Genomic DNA, 23,030 nt, shown 5'->3' with positions numbered 1-23,030 from the left:
CTCTGGGGCCCAGTAATCCTAGCAGCTTCCCCAAGGGTGCACCTGAGCCTGGAGTCCTAGGCTGGCCTGGGGCAAACCCAGCTGTCCCCTGATCCAAGCCCCCCTGCTAGCTCTGTGGGCCCTGCTCCTGGGAGCTTCTCTGTGGCTCAGCTCAACTCTGTCTCCCTGTCTAGCCTTATCTTGGAAAGGGAACTTGCTCAAGCCAGAAACCAAGAAGTCATTCTGGATAGCTCCCAACATCTCCCTGCTCAGTCTTCCAGCACAGGCTGGATCTGCCTGGACTTCTTCCACAGATGCTAGTGCCCCACTGTAACCTTCCTTTCTCTCTCCCTCTCTCTGGACTACACAGCTCGCTCCTGAGGGCTCCTGGCCTTCTTGTCCAGGCCTCCACACAGTCACCAGAGTGACTGCTATTTGAAACTGGCTTTCACGTGTCTCATGGCCCCACCCACCTAGTTGGGCTCCCCTCTCTCATTCCTGGGCACCTCTCTCAGTCCCTTTGTAGGTTTTCTTACCTACTGACTACTACCTCTGCTGAAGGATCTTAAGGAGTCTGTCTTGTTGGCCAGGCGGTGCCCAGGGCCGTAACTAGTGTTGATAGTTAAGTATTTGAGACTAATGCAGAGTGCATGAACCTGCCCTGGGAGTTTGGAAGCCCAGTTTCAGCCTAGATGACCTCCAACCTCTTGGAGCTCCAGCCCTCTCTAAATCCTCCAGCTGTACTTGAACTGCCTGGCTATGTGGGCCCTGTGTCTCTCTCACCCAGGGCCTTGTTTTGACTGTGCTCATAGTACTGGGCTTCAGATAAGTCTAGCTGCCAGGCATGGTGGTGCGCACCTGTAATCCCAGCACTTAGGAGGCTGAGGCAGGAGGATCTGCTACTTTGCGGCGAGCCTGGGCTACATAGTGAGTGCAGTCCAGTGTGAACTATATGGAGAGACCCTGTCAAAACAAAAGAAAGGAAGAAAGCAAAAATGGGTCTAGATTTCTTTCCAAAACAGGACCCATAAGAAGAGGCTGGCTGGAGCCTAGAGAAAGGCAAGACCTAGCCTCAAGTAGGCTGCGTGCATCCTGTCTCCATGGCCGCTGCAACCTCGAGCCACCCAGCAGGAAACTCCCCTTCCCAGCAGGATCTAGGAGCCTAGACAGTAAGCACCTGGCTTGCACAAAGTGTTGCTCAACGCAGTCCTTGATTTCCAGCCTGATGTTGCCCAAGGTGCTGCACACTTAGCCCCTGCTAATGCCGCCTGGGACCAGCTGGAGCGCTGTGGAGCTAGTGGCCTAGAGGAGTAAGATGTAGGTTAGAAGGGTAGATGACAGCAGCCCAGAGAGGCCTGCAGGGTCCCCTGCCTGCTGCGGGGATGGGCTTCGTGGTCCTCAGATGTTCCCAGTGGCACTCTCTGGGCCACACAGTGGTCAGGCATTTAAACTAGTGCACGCGTCCGACGTGTGGCCGATTTGTGGCAGTACATGTTGGTTCCTCTGGGGCTTCCTCACCGCCGTGTAGAGTGTCACTGTGTAGTGCTCCAAGGTGACGACACATTTCATTTACTCTTCCCTAGCCCTACACAGGCCATTTGAGTTGTTCCCAGCCCTCTGCCACGTTCGGTGCTGCTGCAGGGCGAGCACCTGCATGTAACCTTGCCCACTCTTACAAACCTGGGAGAGATCTGCTTCCTTCCCTTTCACATGCAGCCCCAGTAAATCTCAGATGATCCTGGTCTGGGCTGGGTAGAGATAACTGGGGGTGGGGCGGTCTGAGCCAGGGGTTGGGTAGCCTGTGGGGGGACTAGATTGGATGAAGCAGGTGAGATCTGGCCTCGGCTGGGTATGGTGGGAAATAGGGAGCCATAGAAGGGTTTGGAGCAGGGAAGTGAACTCATGACCCCATCCTATTTTTTGAATTGCAAAGGGTTTCCTTGCCTCCGTGAGCCAACCTCACTCACCTGCCCTGTTCAGTGGAGAGTTCCCCTGCTATAAGGAGGCCTTGTTGGGGTGCCAGGACAGGGAGGTAACTAAGCCTGAGAACTGAAGGGGTAGCAGGTGCCTGTCTCCCACAATGGAGCAGTTAGGCTGTTGGCTTGGAGCCGACCTCCATGCAGACACCTTGGCACCTGCACTAGCTACTAGAGAGGTTGGATTGTTCCGGGTGCAGGTGAACCATCCCCTGAGGAATATGGCCCCCTAAAAACTCAGCTGTTGAGCCTCCTTCCCTTCGTTCCCCACCCTGCCCAGGAAGCCAGCCTGAGTGACTGGGCAGCTCAAGCCCTGAGAATTGCTCTGTGGCGGGACAGTTTTGTCCTTTCTTTTCCTTCCCATAGGTGAGGCATGCAGACACTCAGGCCCTTTGGGAGGGGTTAGGGAGAAGCCAGGACCCCAGGGATAAGGAGGCCCTGCCAGCTACTGAGACCATCACTTCAGGTGACAGGAAGTAACAGATGATTCAGAGTCTTGGACTTCTAAAATCTTGGCTCTCTGGGTCCAAATAGGGGTTTTGGGGTTGGCAAGTGCATTCCAAAAACCACAATACCCGTACCCTACTTTTTTTAATGGCCCAAAAGCTAAGAATGGTCTTGATATGAGTACATTTAAATTTTTAAAAATACACATATATGAATTTTACCATTTAAAGTTATAGCTCAGTGACATTAAACACTTTTATGATGTTTCATAACCATCACCATTACTCATCTTCAGAACATTTTTGTTTGTTTGTTTTGTTTTGCTTTGTGTTTTTGGTACCAGGGATTGAACATGGGACCTTGTTCTTGCAAGGCAGGCAGAAAAACCACTGAGCTAAATCCCCAGCCCTCTCAGAATACTTTTTTATCTTGCAAAGCTGAAATCCAATATCCTTTAAGCACCTAATTCCCTGCGCCCTTGCCTCCAGCCATGGGAAATCCCATGCAGCTTGCTATCTGTGAATTTGACTACTCTAGGAACCACACATAAGTAGAATCAGGCATTATTTGTCTTTCCTTGTGACTAGCTTATTTCACTTAGCATAGTGTCCTTGGGGTTCATCCATGTTGGAGCATGTGTCAGGATTTCCTCCTTTTTAGGCTGAATAATATTCTACTACATGGATAGATACACTGTGTACCCACCCATTCACTTTGAGATGGACACTTGGAGTGTTTCCACCTTTTAGCTACTATAAATAATGCTATTGTGGACATGGGGATACAAGCAGTGTTGGAGATCCTTCTTTCAGTTCTTTGGGGCTATCTTAGTTACTTTCTTGTTGCGGGGGTGGGCGGGAATACCCAACGCCCATAAGTTAAAGGAAGAAAGATTCACTTTAGCTCAGAGTTTGTAGATGTTTTAGTCCGTAGTCAGCCAGCTCCAAGGCAGCATGGTAGAGGGGCATGGCAAAGGAGAAACAGTTCATAGCACAGCAGGCAGGAAGAAGTGAGCTTTCCTCCTTTCCCTTTTTATTTCATCTGTGCTACAAGCCTATTGGTTGGTTCTACCCACACTCAGGGGTCTTCCCTCTTCCGTAAATCTATCATCCACACCCAGAATTATGCTGAACCCATCTGTGGACTATTTTAATAGTGGACCCCCATGAGCCAGCCACTTCCCAAAAGCCTCTCCTATGAGCGTATGAGGTTTTAAGGGGACATCTAGATGTAAGCCATAATAGAGGTATATTCCTAGAAGTGGAATTGCTGAGTCATACAGTAGGTAATTCTATGACTAGTTTTTTGTTTTTTTAAGGAACTGCCAAACTGTTCTCCATAGTGACTGCGTCATTTTACTTTAACATTCTATCAGCAGTTCACCACCGTTCCAATTTCTCCGCATCCTCACCAACCCTGTTATTATTATCTGCCTTTTTACTAGTGGCTGTCCTAATGGATAGGGAGATGGCATCTCGGTGGTTTGATGCACACTTCCTTGATGGTCTAGGTGCTCTGAATGTTCCTGACTTAGGGCTATAGCAGTCTCTCCAGTTTGGTGCAAGAAACCTGGGGAAGGGCAGGTCGACCTCCGCCCCTCATATGTGGGTTGGCCCTTAGTAGGCCACTTCATATCTCTGAGCTTTGGTTTCCTGTCTGTAAAATAGAACAGTCGTCACTTCCATGAGGGATCCAGATGGGAAAGCAGGAGCTGATGTGGATGCATCCCCGGAAGGCGTATTACTGTCCTCCACTTGCCAGCCCCTTGGGAGTATGTGTCATATGCTGTGTGACCTCACGGGTGCGTGGAGCTGGGAAAGCTTTCCTGAGGACGTGGAATTGGAGCCCAGAGCAGGCTGAGCTGAGTTAGGAGCAGAGGAAGGCTCATCAGGGGCTCCAGGCCCCAGGGAAGAATGTATGGTAGAGTAGCCAGGCCACCATGGTGGTGGGGGTGTCAAGGAACGGTGCACTGAGCTAGGCAGGGTGGAGCATGTCGAAAGTCCCAGCTACCGGGGTAGCTTGAGCCCAAGACTTTTAGGCCAGCCCAGGCCACATAGCAAGACCCTGTCTCCTAAAGAAAGAGGGAAGGAAGGAATGAAGGAAGACAGTGGAAAGAAAGGCAGAAAAGAGGGAAAGGAAATGCAGAAGATGGTGCAATGGCCTCCCCGTTTGCAGTCCCTAGGAAGCCTGCAGGAGTGGTGGAGGGAACTTCCGTGCCTGGACCTGGCATCCTCTCCAGTATGGATGCTTGCAGACGGCTGGAGGAACAGCTTTCCTGGTCCTTGGTCCCGGGCTGGAGTCCCCTTCCTCCAGGCCCCAAGCCAGTGCTATATGTATCTTGGGGAACAAGAGAACAGGTCCTCTGGGTCATTAGGGGACTCAAGATAGGGTCTGTGCCAGCGTGGAGCTGTCTGCCTACCTTTGGACCCTAAGCTCAGGAGAGAAGCACCCTGCATCTAGCTTCTTGCAGATCATGGTCTTTTCAGATCTCTCTATCTCAGCATTGGCCAGAACTGCAGTGCGTGCTGCTAGCAGGCCCATGACTTGTTTCTCTTTTGGCTTTTGAAATTAAAAGGCAGTGATGTGCACCAGCTCTTGCTCCCTTCTCTCTACCTTCACCCATTCAACTGCTATAGATTCTGAGCCTATCTTACGCAGGGCTCAGAATCCCCTGTCCTTCCTGCCCTGCCCCACGCCCCTCTGCATTACTGACAAGCATCTCTTCAGTGCCCACACTGGCAGATGAGTTCACCTGGAATGGGAGTGGGGAGTGGGGAGCGGTGCAAGGGAGGGGCTGGAGAGAATCCCCTGGGGCCAGCAGCTGCCCGGATGGAACCTCCCACACTTAGCACCCCGCACCCTCCCCTTCGGTCTATCCCCACAGGCTTGTGTGCTGTGTGTGTTAAAGTACACATAATAAAAGTCACCACTTTTAGATATACCAGTCTATAACATTAAGTCATTCCCAACATTATACAACCATCTCTTCTCTAGTTCCAGAACTTCCTTTGTACCCCAAATGAAAGCCTCAACCCATGAAACAGGCATCACCACCCCACCCAGCCCCTGACAAATGCTTACCTGCCTTCTGTCCCCATGAGTTTGCCTGTTCTGGACATTTTGGTTAACTGTCATTTTTCCCTCAGCGCTGGGGCTCCAACCCAGACCTTGCCCATGCTGGGCAAGCGCTCTACCACTGAGCTATACCCCCAGCCCTTGTTCTGGACATTTTGAGTGTTCTCATCTCTGGGAAGGCACAAGCTTCATGGGACAGGGACTGTGTGCCCAGCAGCTGGGGCAGTGGGTATATGCACACACTTGAACCAAGTCTATGTTTGACCAGGTGTCCACAAGAGGCCACCTGGCGGTCAGCCTGCCTGGCGACCATCAAGCCAGGGCCTAGCAGTCCTGGTGGGTCCCAAGGGGCCACTGTGTCAGCTGGCCTGCACCAGCTGGTGGTCTGGGAGGATCGGTCAGGACGAGCCACGCTTTAGTGAAAGCACTAAGTCCAGACCTCAGTGGGCTGTTAGCACACTCTTGTTTGTTCTGGCAGTGGAGTGTGTAGGCAGGCGTCTGATGAGTCCCCTTCTCCACCAGCTCCCCGCTGCCCAGCCAGCCTCTGCTGGACCTGGATGGCCTGGAGCTGCTTCTGTCTAGTGAGGCCACAGGGCTGTTCTGAGCAGGATACTGGCGGAGGGCATATGGTTGGCCTGGCTAGGGCTGGCCTCAGTGGGCACCCCTGACTCTCTGCTGTCTTCCACCTGGATAGCCAGAAGCCACGAGAGGAGGCTGGCCTGGGAGGTCAGGTACTTTATGGAAGTTTGTGCCTGCAGGCCACTAGAGAACTGGAAAGGGAATATGGTTCAGCCTCTGGGATCTTGGGGAAGTGAAGAGGGAGAGCTGGGGTGGGGCCAGCTTCTGCAGCCAGGATGGTAGGAAGAACAACCCTCCACGCCATTGGAGGCTGCTTGCTCACCCTGGGGCCCGAAGAAGTGCTCCAGCCCAGGATTCCCAGACCTGCGTGTTGCCTGTCACAGGGAGGAGGACCTCTTTGTTCCAAACCCCGAGGAAGCAGAAGCTTCTACCAGCCTGTTCTACTGCCTTACCCACCCTGACCTCTCTGTTCTCTTATCTGTAACGTGAAGCACACTCTCTGGGTTGTTGGTGAGTGTTGGAGACACTTTGAAATGGTGGTATAACTTTTTTGTTATTTAGTACTTGTTCATTGCAATTGCATTAGGAGAATAAGCCCGAATTTCACAAATGGTCTTGCCTAGTCTGAGTTGAAGTGTGAACAGTAAGTTCACCTAAGCAGGAGATAAGGGGGAATAGGAAATGAGTGGCAGCTTGTGCTACACGAGGGCAAAGATAGCACCATGGGGACACAATTACGGGATAAAGTCAGGGAAGGGGATGCTCTGGGCACTGCTGTGTCTGTGGCCTGGTATGGAGCTACCTCCCAGGGCTCATGATACCTCCACCCCCACCACCCCACTTGGTTTCCGGGATCTCATTGGGCAGGGGACAGGCAGCCTCAGATCACACTGGTGACTGAAAGCTCAATTCAAGTTCTAAAAATAGAACCAGAGGCATACACATGAGTCTCCATCCACCCCCACCCAGTGCAGAATATTTCCAAAGGAAATTGCTCTTCTTACCTCATTGTGTGGTATAGTGCATGGCCATAGTGCTTTTTGTCCCTTCACTAATTCCTTGAGTGGAATAGACTGTGCTTTTCTGGCTCACTGCATGAACTGGAACGCCTGCCACCTAGTTGGGCATCTATTCCCGTAAGCCAGCCACTTTTGTCGCAGTTAGTGACTGGTGGCTCAGGTTGGACTGCCAGAGAGAAGCCCCTGTAGACTTTTTGAAGGCTCTTGGAGCAAATGACCCTTCCTGCACTTTGTGGGGAGCCCAGCTTTACCCTGCTGTTTGGAGGGCCCTCTAACCCTTCCCTGCCAGCCATTCCGGGCTGGAGCCACAGGCTGGGAACTGAGTGGGCCTGGGCCGATTGGGGCAGCCAGACCTGGCCCCAAAACTGCCTATTCTCATCAGGAATTGCCATCTGCTTCTAGGCAAATGATTTTTCTCCCAAGCTAAGCCAGGAAATGTGTTGAGAGCTTCAGGTACAGCCATGTCCTCACAGCCTGGTGTGCAGTGCAGATGAATTCTCTGGCAGAGGAAACTGCAGAGAGCTTGGCACAGAGCATGAAGCTGAGGCCTAGCAGCTCTGGGACCCTCTGGTCTCCTGGTTCCTGGATTGCCCCCAGTGCTCACCTGTTACCTTCACAGCCGGACTGGCCTCCCTGACTGTGCTCCCCTCCACGTACACGTGGAGTCTGCTCCAGGTTCCGCCATCTTCCCCTCTGCCCCAGCCTCAAGGCGTCTAGCCTTGGCAGGCCCATCCTCTTCCTGGAATGGTCTTCCTTCCCGCTTCTCTCAGATCACTGAGGCTTCCTTTCCTCACTGCAGCCCCCATGCTTCCTCCCAGAGATTCTCACAGTGTCTGCCTTGGTTTGCTCCTTTCTTCCCCACTGTCTACAAGCCCCAGAGCTGTGGACTGCTCAGTGTGAGTAGCCACTCACAGCAGCCTTGTACAAGGAGGTAGAGGAGGGGTCCCCATCACATCTCAAAGGAGAAGACTCAGGTCTGTCTGCGGCCCCATTCCAGCCTTCCTCTAGGAGACTGCAGCTCTTTTAATAGCCACTGCTGATCCTGGAGAACTCATAGTAAGTGGCCTAGGCCTGCCAGTGGGGCAGCGTCCTAGCCCACAAGAGTACTTTCTCCGCACTTCATCCTCACACACACTGTTCCCTGGGCGGCCCTGCCTTGCCTGGGCTTGCCTCTGTCACCCCTCCCCTTACAACACTCTGCTGCCTGCACACAGGGGAGTGTGGGAGGCTACCCAGGCTGGGTGTGTGTTTGTGAACAAACTTGATGTCCTCAGTGGCTGGGTCTGCAGAGTCTCAGGGCTGCCTAGAGGGTGCGATATGGCCCTCTCTCACAACACAGGGTATGTATGATGCCTGCCTGGCTCCATAGCAGCCTGACCCTGGACCAAAGCCAGCGGTTCCATCTAGAGGTATAGGGAGACCTTGAGCCAGGCAGCAGAAGGATGAAGAGGGTGGTGGTGGGTGGAAAGCCAGGGGTGTGGGCAGCATTACCAGCAGCTAGGTTTGCTCTGACACATATGTACCACTGTGACAGTCACTTGCAGTCCTCTGCCTTGGTGCTTGTTCCTAGGCCTTCTCCCTTCCCCTCTGGCCCATCTCAGCAGACTAAACTTGGGCAGAACAAGAGGAAAAGAAGGTAAAAGCAAAAATAAAAGTACATGCTGCATCTGAGAGACACAGCATGGGCTATCGTGGGAAGTCACAATAGCAAGCTCTCCGTGGCGTCTAGTCTTCTTTTATGCCTTTCACATCTCGTGGGAGCCTGTGAGAAGTTCCACATATGGGGTCCTAAGAATTATTTGGTGCTGTCCTGGGTTTTTATTTGTAATTTCCCCAGCCGGCTTTGCAATGCCCTGTCTCCTATATCAAGGCCAGTGAGAGAAAAAAGGTGGTGGAATCATTCTGCTCAGAAGAGGCTGGCAAATGAATATACTCAGATGGATGGACAGATGTGCAGATGGGTGGGTGGATAGATTGATGGCGTATGGGTGGATGCAGAATGGTAAGTGTAGGCTGGTGGGTAGATGAGTGGATAAGTAGATGGGTGGGTGGATGGGAAGATGGATGGGTGGGCTCGTGGACTGAATAATTCTTGTGCATGGATAGGGTGGATGGGGAAGTGGGTAGATGGTGGATGGATGCATGCATGCTTGCATGTGAACGGATGGGTGGGTGGATGGATAAATGGGTGGGTGAGTGGCTGGCTGGCTGGTAGAGGTGGGTAAGTGGATGGATGGATAGGTCAATGTGTGGATGGACAGAAGGATGGGGGTGGATGAATGGATGCACAGAAAGGCGAGTGAGTGCATTGGGGGTGGTCAGTGAGCTGCTTTTGCTGGGAAGGACCTGCTGCAGCGTAGGAGCAGTTTCTCTGTGCGAGCTGCAGACCGCCATGTCTCCTGCAAGTGCCTTGATGGTGGAGACGATGGGAAGTGCATTTGGCTCATGCATTCATTGTCCCCACACACGTCCTTTCCCTTCCACTGCCTTCCTCTCACCAGTGCTCACTCCCTGCTAATGAGGCCCAGGTCCCTGCCAGCATTCTACCTGCTCTGCGGGCCTTCCAGCAGGGACCATTGGAAAGGTGGCACCTCCACCCACTGATGAGCCCTGTAGTCACCCCTTCCAGTCAGCCCACCAACTCAGAGCGAGGGTTGCAATGCCTCGGCCTCAAACGGAGCCTAATGAGGGGACTTGGTGGGTAAAGGAGGACATGAAAAGGACTTCAAACTCAGATCAGCTGTCCAGATGTGGCTTTGCCCGTGTAGGGGCTAATCAATAATGCAGCCTCAGGCTCTGAGTCTGCTGGGATAATGGAGTGTCCAAATTCGTGTATGGCACGCCACAGGTGCTGGACACTAGGTACCAAGACTTGCTGTGCTGCCTGCTCTGCACATGCACCCTCTCTGAGCCTCTCTTTCCTCCAGAGTACAAGTTGCTCACTGGACAGGACCAGAGTTAGAACACTGGTGGCCCTTGGGTTGCATCAAGCCTGTTAATGTGCAGTCTCAAATGTTCTATCTGTCCATCTCTCTGTGTGTGTGTGTGTGTGTGTGTGTGTCTGTCTGTCTGTCTGTCTGTCTGTCTGTCCCCCCTACCCTACTCTCTCTTTTGTGGTACTAAGTATTGAACCATTGAACCCAGGGTCTTTGTACTGAGCTATATCCCTAGACCTTTTTTGGAGACAGGCTTTACATTACCCAGGCTGTACTTGAATTTGCAATTCTCCTGCCTTAGCCTCTCAGAGTGCTGGGATTGACAGGTGTGCACCACTGTGGATTTCTGGCTTCTTTTGAAAACCAAAATTCTGGCAGGCCTGGGTACTGTTTCTGTCCCCATCCCAATGGCAGCGAGAACTGGAAAGTGCCTTCCAGGTGGCCCAGGCTCCATCTGGAGCTGCTTCAGAGGGCTCTGAGTGTGTGTGGTCTCAAGTACTTGTCTATGTGCAATGACGAGCTGTCTCTCCCTGTCCCCCGCCTGCAGCTTTACACAGGCCATGCTGAGCCAGCCCAAGATGGAGGGCCTGGATAACCCTACCACCTACTGCCTGGGCATTGCACTCCTGAGTGTGGGCACCATGTTTGTGCTTTCCAGTTTCTTCGCACTGGGGTTCACTGGAACCTTCCTAGGTAAGACCATCCAGGGAGAAGTGGGGCACAGTAGCCACCACTTGTAACCTGTGATGTCCCTGGGGGGCAGAGAAGACCCAGCCATCACCCTACTCCATTGTGGGAGATAGCAGGGGGTGGAGGGACCTTGTCCCCTCTCCCTCCCCACAGCCCATGGCACTGGTTCTTCTGGACTGGGAGCCCAGTGCTGGCCTGGTCAGAGGCTGCCTGCCACATGATAGCTGCTGCTTCCAAGCCTTGGGGGTTTAGGGGGAAAAGCAGCCGAGGGGGAACACCAACAGTGGGGCTGGAGGGCAAGGAGTGCTTGGGAGCAAGGGCTAAAAGAAGGTGGCAGCCCCATCCACAAAGGGAACCTGTCCTAGTGTACAGGCTGCACCCAGGAGTTAGCACAGCTGCCGAGGTGCCCAAAAGGGCTGGAAGGCCTGGTCCTCCCCTCCTTGGCCTTAGCCTCTTCCAGGGCCCAGTAGTGCTCTACAGAGCCTGGCCAATTTGCCCAGTGTCCCTGTGCACAGAGGGCTTGGGCTCTCAGCAGGAGACTCTGCTGTCCAGTATTATATGCTCAGCACTGATAATGCCCTGAAAGAGCAAGTGACCTTTGAGTTTGGCATCCTGGATCGCTTGTGGTGGCACCTGCAGCACTGGGGTGTTAGTGTGGGTCATGGCTTCTTGCTCAGGCAGAAGCTGCAGGAAGTCATCCTGGAAGAGGGCCTGGGAAGAGCAGGGCGAAGTCCTGGAGCTGGAAGGTGCGTGCAGGGAGCAGAGAGGCGGTCAAGTGAGGTGGCAGGGACTGTGGCTGCCCAGGGGCGTGGTAGGGCAGGGTTGGAGGTCAGGCAGAGGTCCTGAAGGTCACACATGGGACTGAGGCTTCCATCCCAGAGAGATGCAAGTCATGGAAGGGGTCCCAGCAATGAACAGCAGGGACCAGTAGGGCTGCTTGGACTATTTGGTCTTTCTTGCAGAGCTTGGGGATAAGGAGTGATAGGAAGGGACTCCTCCAGCTGGGGGCGAGGAAAGGCTGGGCTGCCTGGGGAGGAGACACAGTGCTTTCCTCTGGAAGAGCTGGGCAGCGCTGGGGTATGCACACAGGCTGGTGCAGCTCGGGTGGGGTGGGAAAGAGCAGCCCTGGGATGTCCTCCCCAGTGGACGTGGCCTAGAAACACCCGAGGGACCAGCAGGCTTTGGATGTAGGGCAAGGCAGTCACTTCCCTATGAGTCAGCCTAAAGCGGGTTTTTGTGCCACCTGCCTCCAGGCCCCACTACCCCATTTCCTGCTTCCTTCAAAGAAAGAGGCTCTCTGGGCAGCTCCACAGGCCCTCTGTCCCCAACAATGGGTGATGCATTGCCCACCAGGTCCTTCCTGCCAGTGGCTTCCCACTGTCGGTCTGGCTGCCCTACTTTCTGCCTAGGATGAAGCTGCATTGTCCTCTGGCATGATGGGAGACAAAGGAGGGGTGTCTGGGGAGAGGAGCCCAGAAGGGTGCAGCAGCATACTTTACTGAGCCCTGTGGCAACAGTCACCGTGCAGAGGCCTCTGCCAGGCACTTTGTATCTTTGATCCCACCATTGCTTCCTCCTGCTTAGAGTGGCTGTGAAGAAAACTTGTTCCTGGGTGGTAGGTGACCAGGTGGCTGGCTGACTGATGGTCCACTACTAGGCCTGAGTCCCCAGAGACATGGGAGGCCTGTGGTGGGCAGGCCTGGAGCCACAGCCACGGCCGCCCAAGGCAGAGCTGAGCAGCCGGGCCAAGGGTGAAGAGAAAGGAAGGACGGGGCATCCTGTTTTTGGAGAGGAGTCGGACTTGGCTCCAAAGGTGATGTGAGCAGAGGTAGAGAGGCTATCCTAGGTGAGGGAACAGCATGTATGAAGACATAGAGATAGGAGCAAGGGGAAGACCAGGATCACTGGAAGAGCAGAGCAGGTGATGGCACAGATGTGGGGGCTCAGCAGCCTGGGGACCCACGCTCTTTTGGGTGCCTGTGAGCTTGTGGTGGCCCCTGTGTGTTGTCCACCTGGCTCCGTGTGTGTTAGCAGCCTCCTGGAGGTCAGGCAGGGACTTCCCTTACCTGCAGCCATGCCAAAGCCCATTCTAGAGTCCTGTCTCAGTTACGGGTGACTAGGGCAACCATTGGCGGAGAGACCTCCCTCCCTGCCCCTCCTTGTCCACAGGTGATTATTTCGGGATCCTCAAGGAGGCCAGAGTGACCACATTCCCCTTCAGCATCGCAGACAACCCCATGTACTGGGGAAGCACAGCCAACTACCTGGGCTGGGCCCTCATGTGAGTACCAGGCGCCATGCCTCTCCTGCTGGCGGCCACGAGGGAGGGGAGGCCCGGAAGGCCCTGAGGAGGGGCTGGGCCAGTCTTCTATGGGAACTTCATTGCCCACAAGCCTCTTATCTATGGTAACAGAACAACCTCCTAGATCATGGCTTGGTGAGCTTTCTCATAAAAGGTGGGATTTGAGGCTTGAGTTTCCCAACAGGTCACAGCTACTTGGCTGTGCCCGGTGCAGAGACTTCGGGCAATGGAAGGCAAGGTGTGGGCCACATGGCTCCACTTATGGACATTGATGTGCCATGAAATAGTCTTTGGATTCTCACTTTTAACTATTTAAAAATGTAAAAAGCATTTTCAGTCTGTGGGCTGGAGTTTTTGGTAAGCCCTGAGCTAGCAGCTTAGGACTGAGAAAGCCCCACACAGCAGGGAGCCTGAGGGAGTCTGGCCCACCACAGCCCCTGAGCCACCAAGTGTTGCCAAGGGTAACTGGTCTGGGCACAGGGTGCCAGGTGCCCTCCCCTGCCAGAGAGGAGACCCCAGGCAGTGCGGGGTGGTCCCCTGGGCTGCTGGCTGCTGTGGCGGTATAAACATGACTAGGCTGTGGGGACATATGCCCATGGATCAGAGATGCCGTGCTGAAGGGGGCATTGGGAGCTACTTGGCTAGAGTTATACATAGTTCCAGAGACCAGAGAGGCTCTAGGACCCCAAAAGACTGGATCTCAAAAGGTGGGATGTCAAGAGCATCATCCCCTGAATGCCCCAGTGTCCCCTCCCCCAGCTGCAGGGACCACTCATCACAGCCCTGGGGTCACAGCTGGTGCGGTTTGAGTGCCAATAAACTGGAAGAGGCTTAGGGGTCTGGTTGGGACCTGTCCGGCCCCAGCCCAGTGTTCAGACCAGATCGTCCCTGACCCTGCAGCCTTAGCTGTGGACTGTCACTCTCACCTACCTTTAGCCCAACCACTCACCTGAACCTGGCAGTGGACCCATGAGGGGCAGACGGTGAGCTCCCTGCCTTGCCCACTCCACAGAGCATCTCTTCTTGGAGTCCCCAGGATGAGTCCAAACTGAGACAGCCCAGCTCTCCTGGCAGCCTCCTGGCTCCCTAACATGCCCAGCCCTTCTCTGTTGGTGCACACAGTGTGTATGCATGCACAAACACACACACACACACACACACACACACACACACAAACCCGGTGTCCTGTGCCTACAGCCCTCCCACTCTGTCCCTAGTTGATCCCTCCAACTCAGCCCTCTCTGACCCCTGGCTGCCTCCTCTGAGCTCTGGGCCCTCTGTGCTGGAGTCAGCAGTTAATGGTTCATCAGCTCTGCAGGGGCCGAGCCCACAGGTGTCTCCACCTGTGCCTGGTGCTCAAGAGTGCACATCACCCTGGGCTCAGGCTGGCTAGGCCGGGGCTCTCAGGGACATGTGGCTTTCCGAGAGACACCTGTGTCTGGAGGTGGGGTGGAAAGAAGCAGTCATTAGGAGGCCGGTTTATGGGTTTGGGGCCCTTGGGCTGAGGGCTCATTAGAGATGGGCCATTACCTGGCTGCCCGACGCTGACACAGCAGGATGCAGCCAGCTTTCCACATCCCATGTGTCTCCTGCCTCCTGGGGCCCATGGATGGGGCTTCCCACTGCCCAAGAACCCAGCTGTACTAGGCTGAACCAGGGATTCCTGGGGAACACAGGCTGGGTGCAGGCCCCGGGTCCCGTTCTCTCCAGGCCTCCACCTCCCAACCCTCCAGCAAAGCCGCCCAGTCAGGGACTGGTTTCCTCACCTAGGGAGTAGGACCATCACCCCACACTGAGTTGTTAGGGGGACAAGCTGGACCAAGGGTGACAGCAGGTGGAGGTTTCATGGAGATGGTCACTGCGTGACTAGGACAGCAGCTGAGGGCCAGGCTTCTCCCTGAACCCTTGCTAGGGACAAAGTGCCTCTTCAGCCAAGAGGGAGAGGTGACTGTCAGGGGTGCTTATGGCTATGACCCTCTCCTCACAGGCCAGGAGACAGACGTTGAGAGCCATGTCTGCTGGGATGAAGGATTGGACCCCATTCCCTAGTTTCTTCCACCCCTAGTTTCTTCCACCATTCCACATTCAAAGCTTGTGAAAACCCTCTGAGTAAAAGGACAGTGAAGACAGGAACTCTAGAGCCCTTGGGACCTGCTTCTCTGGAGCGGCCCAAGTTGCGCCCGGAAAGAGTTTAGCTCAAGCCCTGCCCCTGCGCAGGCTGTCTGTCCCTGGCCGCAGTGGTTCTCAGGTAGTTTTACATCTTGAGCAAGGGAACACCAGTCCCGTGGTGGTCTGGTGGGAGCAGGCGGCTGGGAGCAGAGCCTATGGTGGGGTGGCCAAGGAGGGCAGATGCCCCTGAGGCCCCGGGGCCTGGCCTCTGCTGCCCACTGTGTCTCTCAGACACTCCCTCCTATCTCCTGCTTGCTGATCTGGACACAGCAACCCAGCCCTGCAGGAGCCATGGAATCAGAGGTAACTATAGAAATAGATGGGTGGGCAGTAGCTATTTCTGGAATCCTGAGGCAGATGTGCTCAGGCTTCTCGGTGCTATCTCTAATAAGCTCCCCATGCTCATTGGCACAGCAAGGTCAGAGGCTGGTCACCAGCAGAGAGCTCGTGACAGACACTGTCCAGCCCTGGGTCTGCGGAACAGTCTGCCCGGGTTGCCTGTCCTCTGGGAGGGGCTCCCAGGGTGTGCCTGGAGCCCACAATGAAGAAGTGGCTGTGCAGACCCATGTATGACACTCTTGTCATCCCCCAACCCCCAGGCCCTACAGCCAGAGCTTCCCAGGGTGATGACTGTGGGGCTGCCTCGTGAGCAGGGGCCAGGACTCAGGTGGCAGCACCTCCTTCCTCCCTCTTTTCCTTTCTTCTTCTCTTCCTTTCTCCTTCCTCCCTCCTTCCTGATTCCCTCCTGCTGTCCTGAGTTCCGGGCTGGGGGCCGAGATGAGGAAGGAAGGAGCAGCCCCATCTTGGGGGAACCCAGCAAGCCAGGTGGGCAGACCAGGAGACACGCACCCCGGTTCTTGCTAGAAAGCTGGACTTGAGAAGCGGGACAACCTGGCCCAGCCCATTCCATCCGGTGGCCCATCGTCAGCCCGAGGGCCCACGGTGGCGGCAGGAAGGGCTGGGTCCCGCTGACTTGGGCTTGTCTTTGCAGGCACGCCAGTCCCACGGGCCTGCTGCTGACAGTGGTGGTGGCCCTGGTCTACGTGGTGGCCATCCTGTATGAGGAGTGAGTAGGGACGGTGGTAGGGGTTATCTGTGTGACAGCTGAGCCAGCCGAACCTCTCCCTTGAGGACCTTTCCCTGAGGTCAGGCTGCTACTGGCTGGGCCACACTGGGTGGGTCATAGGTCAGGAAGCTCAGAGGGGGCACATCTGAGAGATGCTGGGCCTGCGAGGCGCAGCAGATAGGCAGGTGATCCTGGCCCCTCCCACTGTCTGAAGGCTCCAAGCAGCTATGGGGGACAGTGGGGGTTGGAGTCTCATCTGTCTTGGGAAGGGACAGTCTGTACTTATGTGGGCAGGACCTGGGCAGGGATCTGTGCCAGGGTAGGGATCAGCACCCCGACCAGCTGTCTGAACTGCCCTTCCAACCCTGCAGGCCCTTCACCGCAGAGATCTACCGTCAAAAAGCTGCCGAGTCCCATCGGAGAAGATGACGGGGCTGCAGTGGCTCTACAATGGACCTGGCTTGGCCCCTCCTGTCCCAGGGCCCCAGCCTTGCTCCGGGGAGAGCAGCACCTGGCCATTGCTCCTTGCCCGTGCCTAGCGTGGGCCACTCCAGTGCCTTGGAAACCACTGCCTTGGGGTCCTGGACAATGCTGCCATGTGGCCACCAAGCCTGCTGCCCCCCGCTGCCCCCACTTTTCCTACTCACCAATAAAGGCACCCTGACCCCAGCACCCCCTCTGTTCTCTCCATCCTTGTCCTCATCTTCGGGGGAAAATAAGCTCGGGGCTCTGGGAGGACAGAGCTGGAGCAGGGCAAGCCTTGGGTGGCAGAACCTCTCCCCCTCCTCTCTCCCTCTCTACCTCCCTCCTTCCCTCTCAGAGCAGGATGTCCCTTGAGGGCTACGGGACCAGGGTGGCCTCCCAGTGCCAGGAGGCAGCTGCACTCCAGGCCTCGGAAGTCATGTGTCTCACTGGGCCATGGCTGCAGTTTGACTCCCAGGTAGTTTGATATCCATACCTGCCGTCAGCCCCTGCCCAGCACCCCCAGAAACCCCTGCACTGCCCCCCTTCTCTGGTTCCCTCTTGGTGGACAGAGGGTACTGAGACCACAGAGCCAGGCTGTCACTTACCTGTGTCCTCATCATCCCAGGTGCCCTGCGGGCAGCCCTGAGGTCTGCACCAGAGTGCCCTCAGCCTGAGCTAGGAGCAGGAACAGCCATTTGCCAGTACCAGAGTCCTCTGGGTCGCCTTCCCTGTTCCCCTGAGGGGATGCTTGGCACCAGGAGGTACCCAGAGAGGCTCAGCCCTTAGTAGCCTCCACGTGCTGGGGCCTGCTCCACCTGTCTCCCTGTCAGGCCCAGCATTTGCCATAGCTGGCTTTATTTTTAGCTCCTCAGTGTCACTATGTGGGCCGTAGGAGGAGGAATCCTGGACCCCCCACAACCAGCAGGCCCAACCTGACTGACCTAGTTCCTTTAGTCTCCTGCCAGCCTCCCTTTCTTTGCACTGTGGGATGTGTCCCCAAGACATCACCACCCCCACATTGCTCAGGACACCCCAGCAGCCCCCCATTATTCTTGCGATAGAATCTCAGCCAGTATCCTGACTGAGATGGAATTCACATACAAGTTCTCAGGGCCAGGGATTTAGCTCAGCGGTTCCGCCTCCTGCCTTGCAAGCGTAAAGACCAAGTTTGATCCCAGGTACCAAAAAAAAAAAACATATAGAAGTTGTCTACCCAAGCAAACAATGTGATGGCTTTTAGTTTATCCACAAGATTGTGCAATCATCACCACAGTCCTGTGTGACTGACAGTCCATCACCTCTTGCCCCTTAGCTGTCATCTGACAAATCTCCAGTGTTGACAACCACTCTGCTTTTCTCTCTCTGGATTTGTCGACTGGACATTTCATATAAATAGAATCACAGGACAGTATTTGCCCTCTTGTGTCTGGTTTTTCACTTAACATGGTGTCTTTTTTGCTTAACATAGGGCTGGAGATTTGAACCCAGGGCCTTGCACATGCCAAGCAAGTGCTCTACCCCTGAGCTACACCCTCGACCCAGCATTGTCTTCGAAGTTCAGCCACGTCGTACCATGGATCATGTGTCAGGCCCTGTTTTAGTCTGCAATTTTGTTGCTATAACAGAATATCACAGATTAATTTATAAATAAAGGTTCATTTGGTTCCTGGCTCTGAAGGCTGGGAAGTTCAAGGTTGGACGGCCAGCCTTCTGTCACTATAACAAAATACCTGAGAGATAATAAAGATAAAAGGTTTACCCAGCTCACAGTCGCAGACTTTCCTCTCCATGATCAGTCAGACCTGTTGCTTTGGACCTTTGGTAAGGCAGCACTTTGTGGATGGAGGGCGTCTCACCTCAACACCAGGAAACAGAATGAAGACGAGGTCAAGGTCCAATGACCCCTTTCAAGGGAACACCCTTAATAACCTAGGGACCTCCCACACGGCTTCACTCCTTAAAGGATCTGCTACCTCCCATTGCACCATCCTGGGGCCAGGCCTTTAACCCGAGCTTCTGGGGGACACTGAACATTCAAGCGATAGCAGGTGGCCGTATCTGGTGAGGACTTTCTTGCCAGCAAAAAATGCAGTCCCAAGGTGATGCAGAGCATCACATGGTTAGACAGCATTCTGGTTTACGTCTTTCCTCCTCTTCTTTCTTACAAAGTCACAATCCCTTTGGACTACAGGCCTCATTTAACTGCACTGCCTCCCAAAGGTTCCTCCTCATAACACTACAGTTGGATCAAATTTCCATCCCCTAATACCTCCCATGGGGATTAAATTTCACCATGCATTTTGGGGGGCCTTCAAGCCATAGAGGTACCTCTTTCCTTATGGCTGAAAGTATCCCGTTGTATGGATGGACCACATTTTGTTTATCCATTCATCAACTGATGGACACTTGGGTTATTTCCACCTTTAGTCTGTTGCAAATATACGGCTGTGAGCTTTTGTCTACGGTTTTTATGTGGACACAGTTCATTCGTCTGGGTATCTGCCTGCCTAGGAGTGAAATTGCTGGGTCCCATGGTGACTCATGTTTGGCATTTGAAGTAACTGCTAGACAATTTTTCATAATGTCTGCATCATTTCACAGTCTCATTTCAATAGCTTTTAAAAAAAAATCAACATCAGTGCATTTCCTGTGGATCTCCTGGCTGACCATTTCTAATCCTGTTCTGTGGTGGGTTCACTGGGACTACAGTAAATGGTGTATTTGCACAGTTGGTGGGGGCTGTGTTAGTCAGCTTTCCATTACTGTAACAAAATACCTGAGATGATGATGAACTTATTTAAAAGAAGGAAAGATTTATTTTGTTTCTTGTTTTTATTTTTTTTGGTACCGGAGAGCAAACACATGACCTTGCACTTGCGAGGCAGGTGGCGGCACCACTGAGCTAAATAAATCCCCAGCTGGTTCATGGTTTTAGAGCTTTCAGTCTGTGACCGTTCGGTGCTTTGAGCCTGTGGTGACGGTACATCCTGGTGGTTGCATATGGCAGAGGAAGCAGAGAAAGGAAGAGCCGTGATCCCAACATCCCCTGCAAGGCCACGATCCCAGTGAACCAGTTGCCTCCACCCAGGCTTCATTTCCTAAAGGCTCCATAAAGGCTCCATTGCCCCCGGCAGCATCATAGTTTGGGGCCCACACCTTTACCACAAGGGCCTTAGAAGGACTCTAGATGCAAACTACAGCAGCAGAAGTAGAGTAAGCTGTGAGGTGGGCATGAGGCAGAGAAAAGCCTATAAGCCTAGTCTTCAAGGCGCGAGGGCCGCCCGAGGCCCTTCACTCACCCTGCCCTCTGTGTTCCCGGGGATCCAATACCCGGGTCTGCCTGGGTTCTCACAGCTGAGGTACTCAGAAGCCCAGGGCCTGGACCCCTTCCCTCAGCAGTTTCCTTCCTAACAGCCCAAGTGTCCATCAGCAGGAACCATCCACACACCATGGGCTCCTCTGCAGTGAGGAAAAGGAGCACAGCTGATGGCTGGGTGGATGTCACACACCTGTGTGACAGAAGCCAGCTTGGTTGGGAGAGGGAATTGGCTGGGTGGGGACCCCCGAGGCATCTCAGGGGTCTGGGCCTGTCTCATGCTTTGATGGGAGAGAGATGAACAGTTGTGAGAACTCGTGGACTTCTTCCCACTGTTGGCTTTGGATGTACGTATCTTTGCTGGAGCTAAGGTATGACGAGTGGACCCGCATGAGAGTGCCAAAGTTTGACTGTTTTGTTTTGTGAGACAGGGTCTCGGTCTCACTATGCAGTTCAGGCTGGCCTCGAACTCCCAGCAATCTGCCTGCCTCCGCCTCCTGCACGCTGGGATTACAGGCATGTGCCATCATGCCTGGCCAGCTTGGCCATTTCTAACTCATAATAACAGTGCTATGGTAGGATTCAGACCAATCCCTTAAGGAGTGGAGAGCCTCAGGCAAGCCCTGCTCCCACACCACCTATGGTCCGCACTGTGGCCCTCCTGGGCCTGGGTCCTGCAGTGTCACGGTGGAGCCCAGCCAGGACAGTGCTCCTGCATGCAAGTCCACAGGTCTCCAGCTTGTCAGACTGACAGTCGTTGCACAGCCTTCTGTGGGGTGCAGAGCCAGCCAGTTCAGATGACATGGGTGCCCGCAGAGGTCTCCTAACACCACGGGGACACAGCCTCATGCTGTCCTTTTGCTCTCGCCTTCACTAAGCTTCACCCTGAGTGGCAGACCATGCTGGAACATTGGGTTTTCTTAGGTATTGAAGCCCAATGTGCTAGACGAGAACTAAGAAATCTCCAAGGCCAGAGGTGGGACATTTTGCCAGTGCTGGGGGGTGCCACACCCTTGGGCTAACAGGCCAACCAGGAGACTGTGAGGTCCAAGAAGTTACCTCTTACAACAGTGGTGTGAGCCCAGGGAAGCTGGTGGGGGGTGGGCACCACAGGGGAGGGAGGCAGGGGTGGGGTGGAGTGCCATGCCTCTGTTCAGTTCCAAGTCATGTGACTGCTTCTGAACGCTGCACCCTTGATCAGATCTCTCCACTTTTTTTTTTTTTGGTGGGGGGCAGGCAGTACAGGGTCTCCCTATGAAGTTGAGGCAGACTTTGAACTCACAATGTCTCTCAGGCTTGCCTCAAACTTGCAGCAATCCTCCTGCCTCAGCCTCCCAAGTGCTGGAATTATAAACATGTCCCACTGTTCTCAGCTACCTCCACTTTTCTTTCTTTCTTTTTCTTTTTTTCTTTCTTTCTTTCTTTCTTTCTTTCTTTCTTTCTTTTTCTTTCTTTCTTTCTTTTTTTTTTGGTTTTTTGAGACAGGGTCTCACTATGTAGTTGAGACTGACCTGGAACTCACTGTGTAGCCCAGGCTGGTCTGGAACTCACAGTGATCCTCCTGTCTCAGCCTCCCGAGTGCTGGGATTACAGGCATGCGCCACCACACCCGGCTTTACCTCCACTTTTCTAACAGCATGGTTTGTGAAGCTGTAGTGGTGGAGCATGCCTGTGATCCCAGCACCCTGGGAGGCTGAGGCAGGAGAAGCACAAGTTAAATCCGGCCTTGGCAACTTAACAACTGTCTCAAAAATATAAATATAAAAGGAGTGGGGATAGCTGGATGTGATGGTGCACGCCTGTAATCTCAGCACTCAAGAGGTTGAGACAGGAAGATGGCTTCAAGTTCAAGGCCAACCTGGGCTATATAGTGAGTTCAAGGCCAGCCTGAACTACACAGTAAGACCCTGTCTCAAAAAAACCCAAAGGGGGGGGAAAAAAGACCAGGAATGCAGCTCAGCATGAAGGCTCTGTGTTTGATCCCCAGTACCTAATGAATATAAATACATAAAGAAAAATAAAAGCACAGCTGTCCTCTCTGCACAAAGGAGTTGACAGCAAGGCATCTGCTGAGTGGGCAGATCTGGCCAGGCTGTGCTGGGCCTTCCTGCCGTAGGATCTGGGGATGTGCATCTACCTGTCTGCCCAGAGACCTTGGGGAGGTCGCAAGCTCACAGGGAATGTGGACTCATAAACCTAGGACAGGACCTTTTCCTAAGAAGGGAAATTGACTGCCTTCCAGACCAGCACATTATTTTTACAAACAGCTGTGTTTGAAAGTCAGACTGTATACCCGTGCACACAGTGTCCCAGGGCCCCAAGCCCTTGGCATGTTTATGAGGAGTCAGCATAACCTTCCTGACGGGAATGGGAATGATTCAATGTTTGAAGCTGAAATCTTACTAAATGACATCAGATTAAGGCAGAGCACAGCTCCACACCTCACTGTAGAGACCCCTGAGAAGAATTCCCAAAGGGCAACGAGGTAAAATATAGACAGTATCTGGGTTAATGGAGGAGGGTGAGTATTGTTATACACCCCTCCTTGTCTTTGCTTCCATCTGCTAAGTGTTCTTCATAGAGCTCATTTGCCACGTAAGAGTATAAAAGACAATACTTGGTCTCTGTCTCCCCTTCCCCCGCCGGTAGATAACAAATTTCTTGGGGTCGGAGATCTGCTTTTTCTGTTTCTCTATTCCTAGCACCTTAGAGCAATGCCTTGCACATAGTATGCATTCAGTAAATACTTGTAAAACATTTAAGAGAAAAGGAAACAATGAATACCCTTGACCAGAAAATGCCGAGTCAGAGAAAAATGTCACACCACAAACAAGAAATGACACGATGGTGGATAGGTGGGGCCTCTCTGAGGAGGTAACATCTGAGGCAAGTCTCTCAAACAAGAGGGAGAAAACAGGGCATTTGGAGTGCGGAGTGCAAAGGGCCTGAGGCGAGAACCAGTTTGGGGTGGCCCCAAATAGCAGCCTTGAAGGACTGAGCTATGGGGAGGT

The 23,030-nt window shown here is 53.8% G+C and overlaps 1 protein-coding gene across 5 annotated transcripts in view; it reads left to right on the top strand.

Annotated features, from left to right (window-relative positions):
• Positions 1–16,934, top strand: part of Pemt (phosphatidylethanolamine N-methyltransferase) — a 75,136-nt gene extending 58,202 nt beyond the window's left edge. For 4 of the 5 annotated variants that reach the window (XM_010637404.3, XM_010637407.3, XM_010637406.1 and 1 more), the window contains exons 4-7: positions 10,559–10,704; positions 12,871–12,982; positions 16,164–16,238; positions 16,610–16,934. In XM_010637404.3, the coding sequence (XP_010635706.1) occupies positions 10,559–10,704; positions 12,871–12,982; positions 16,164–16,238; positions 16,610–16,667 (391 nt within the window). In that variant the 3' untranslated portion in view covers positions 16,668–16,934. The other variant, XM_010637408.3, reaches the window with a different exon arrangement.
• Positions 16,935–23,030: the final 6,096 nt, after the last annotated feature.

The sequence above is a fragment of the Fukomys damarensis genome, unplaced genomic scaffold (assembly GCF_012274545.1).
Source record: "Fukomys damarensis isolate Sample0158 unplaced genomic scaffold, DMR_v1.0_HiC HiC_scaffold_23, whole genome shotgun sequence".
Lineage (NCBI taxonomy): Eukaryota > Metazoa > Chordata > Mammalia > Rodentia > Bathyergidae > Fukomys > Fukomys damarensis.
The sequence above is the reverse complement of the archived record's forward strand: the minus strand, read 5'-3'. Positions and strand labels throughout refer to the sequence as shown.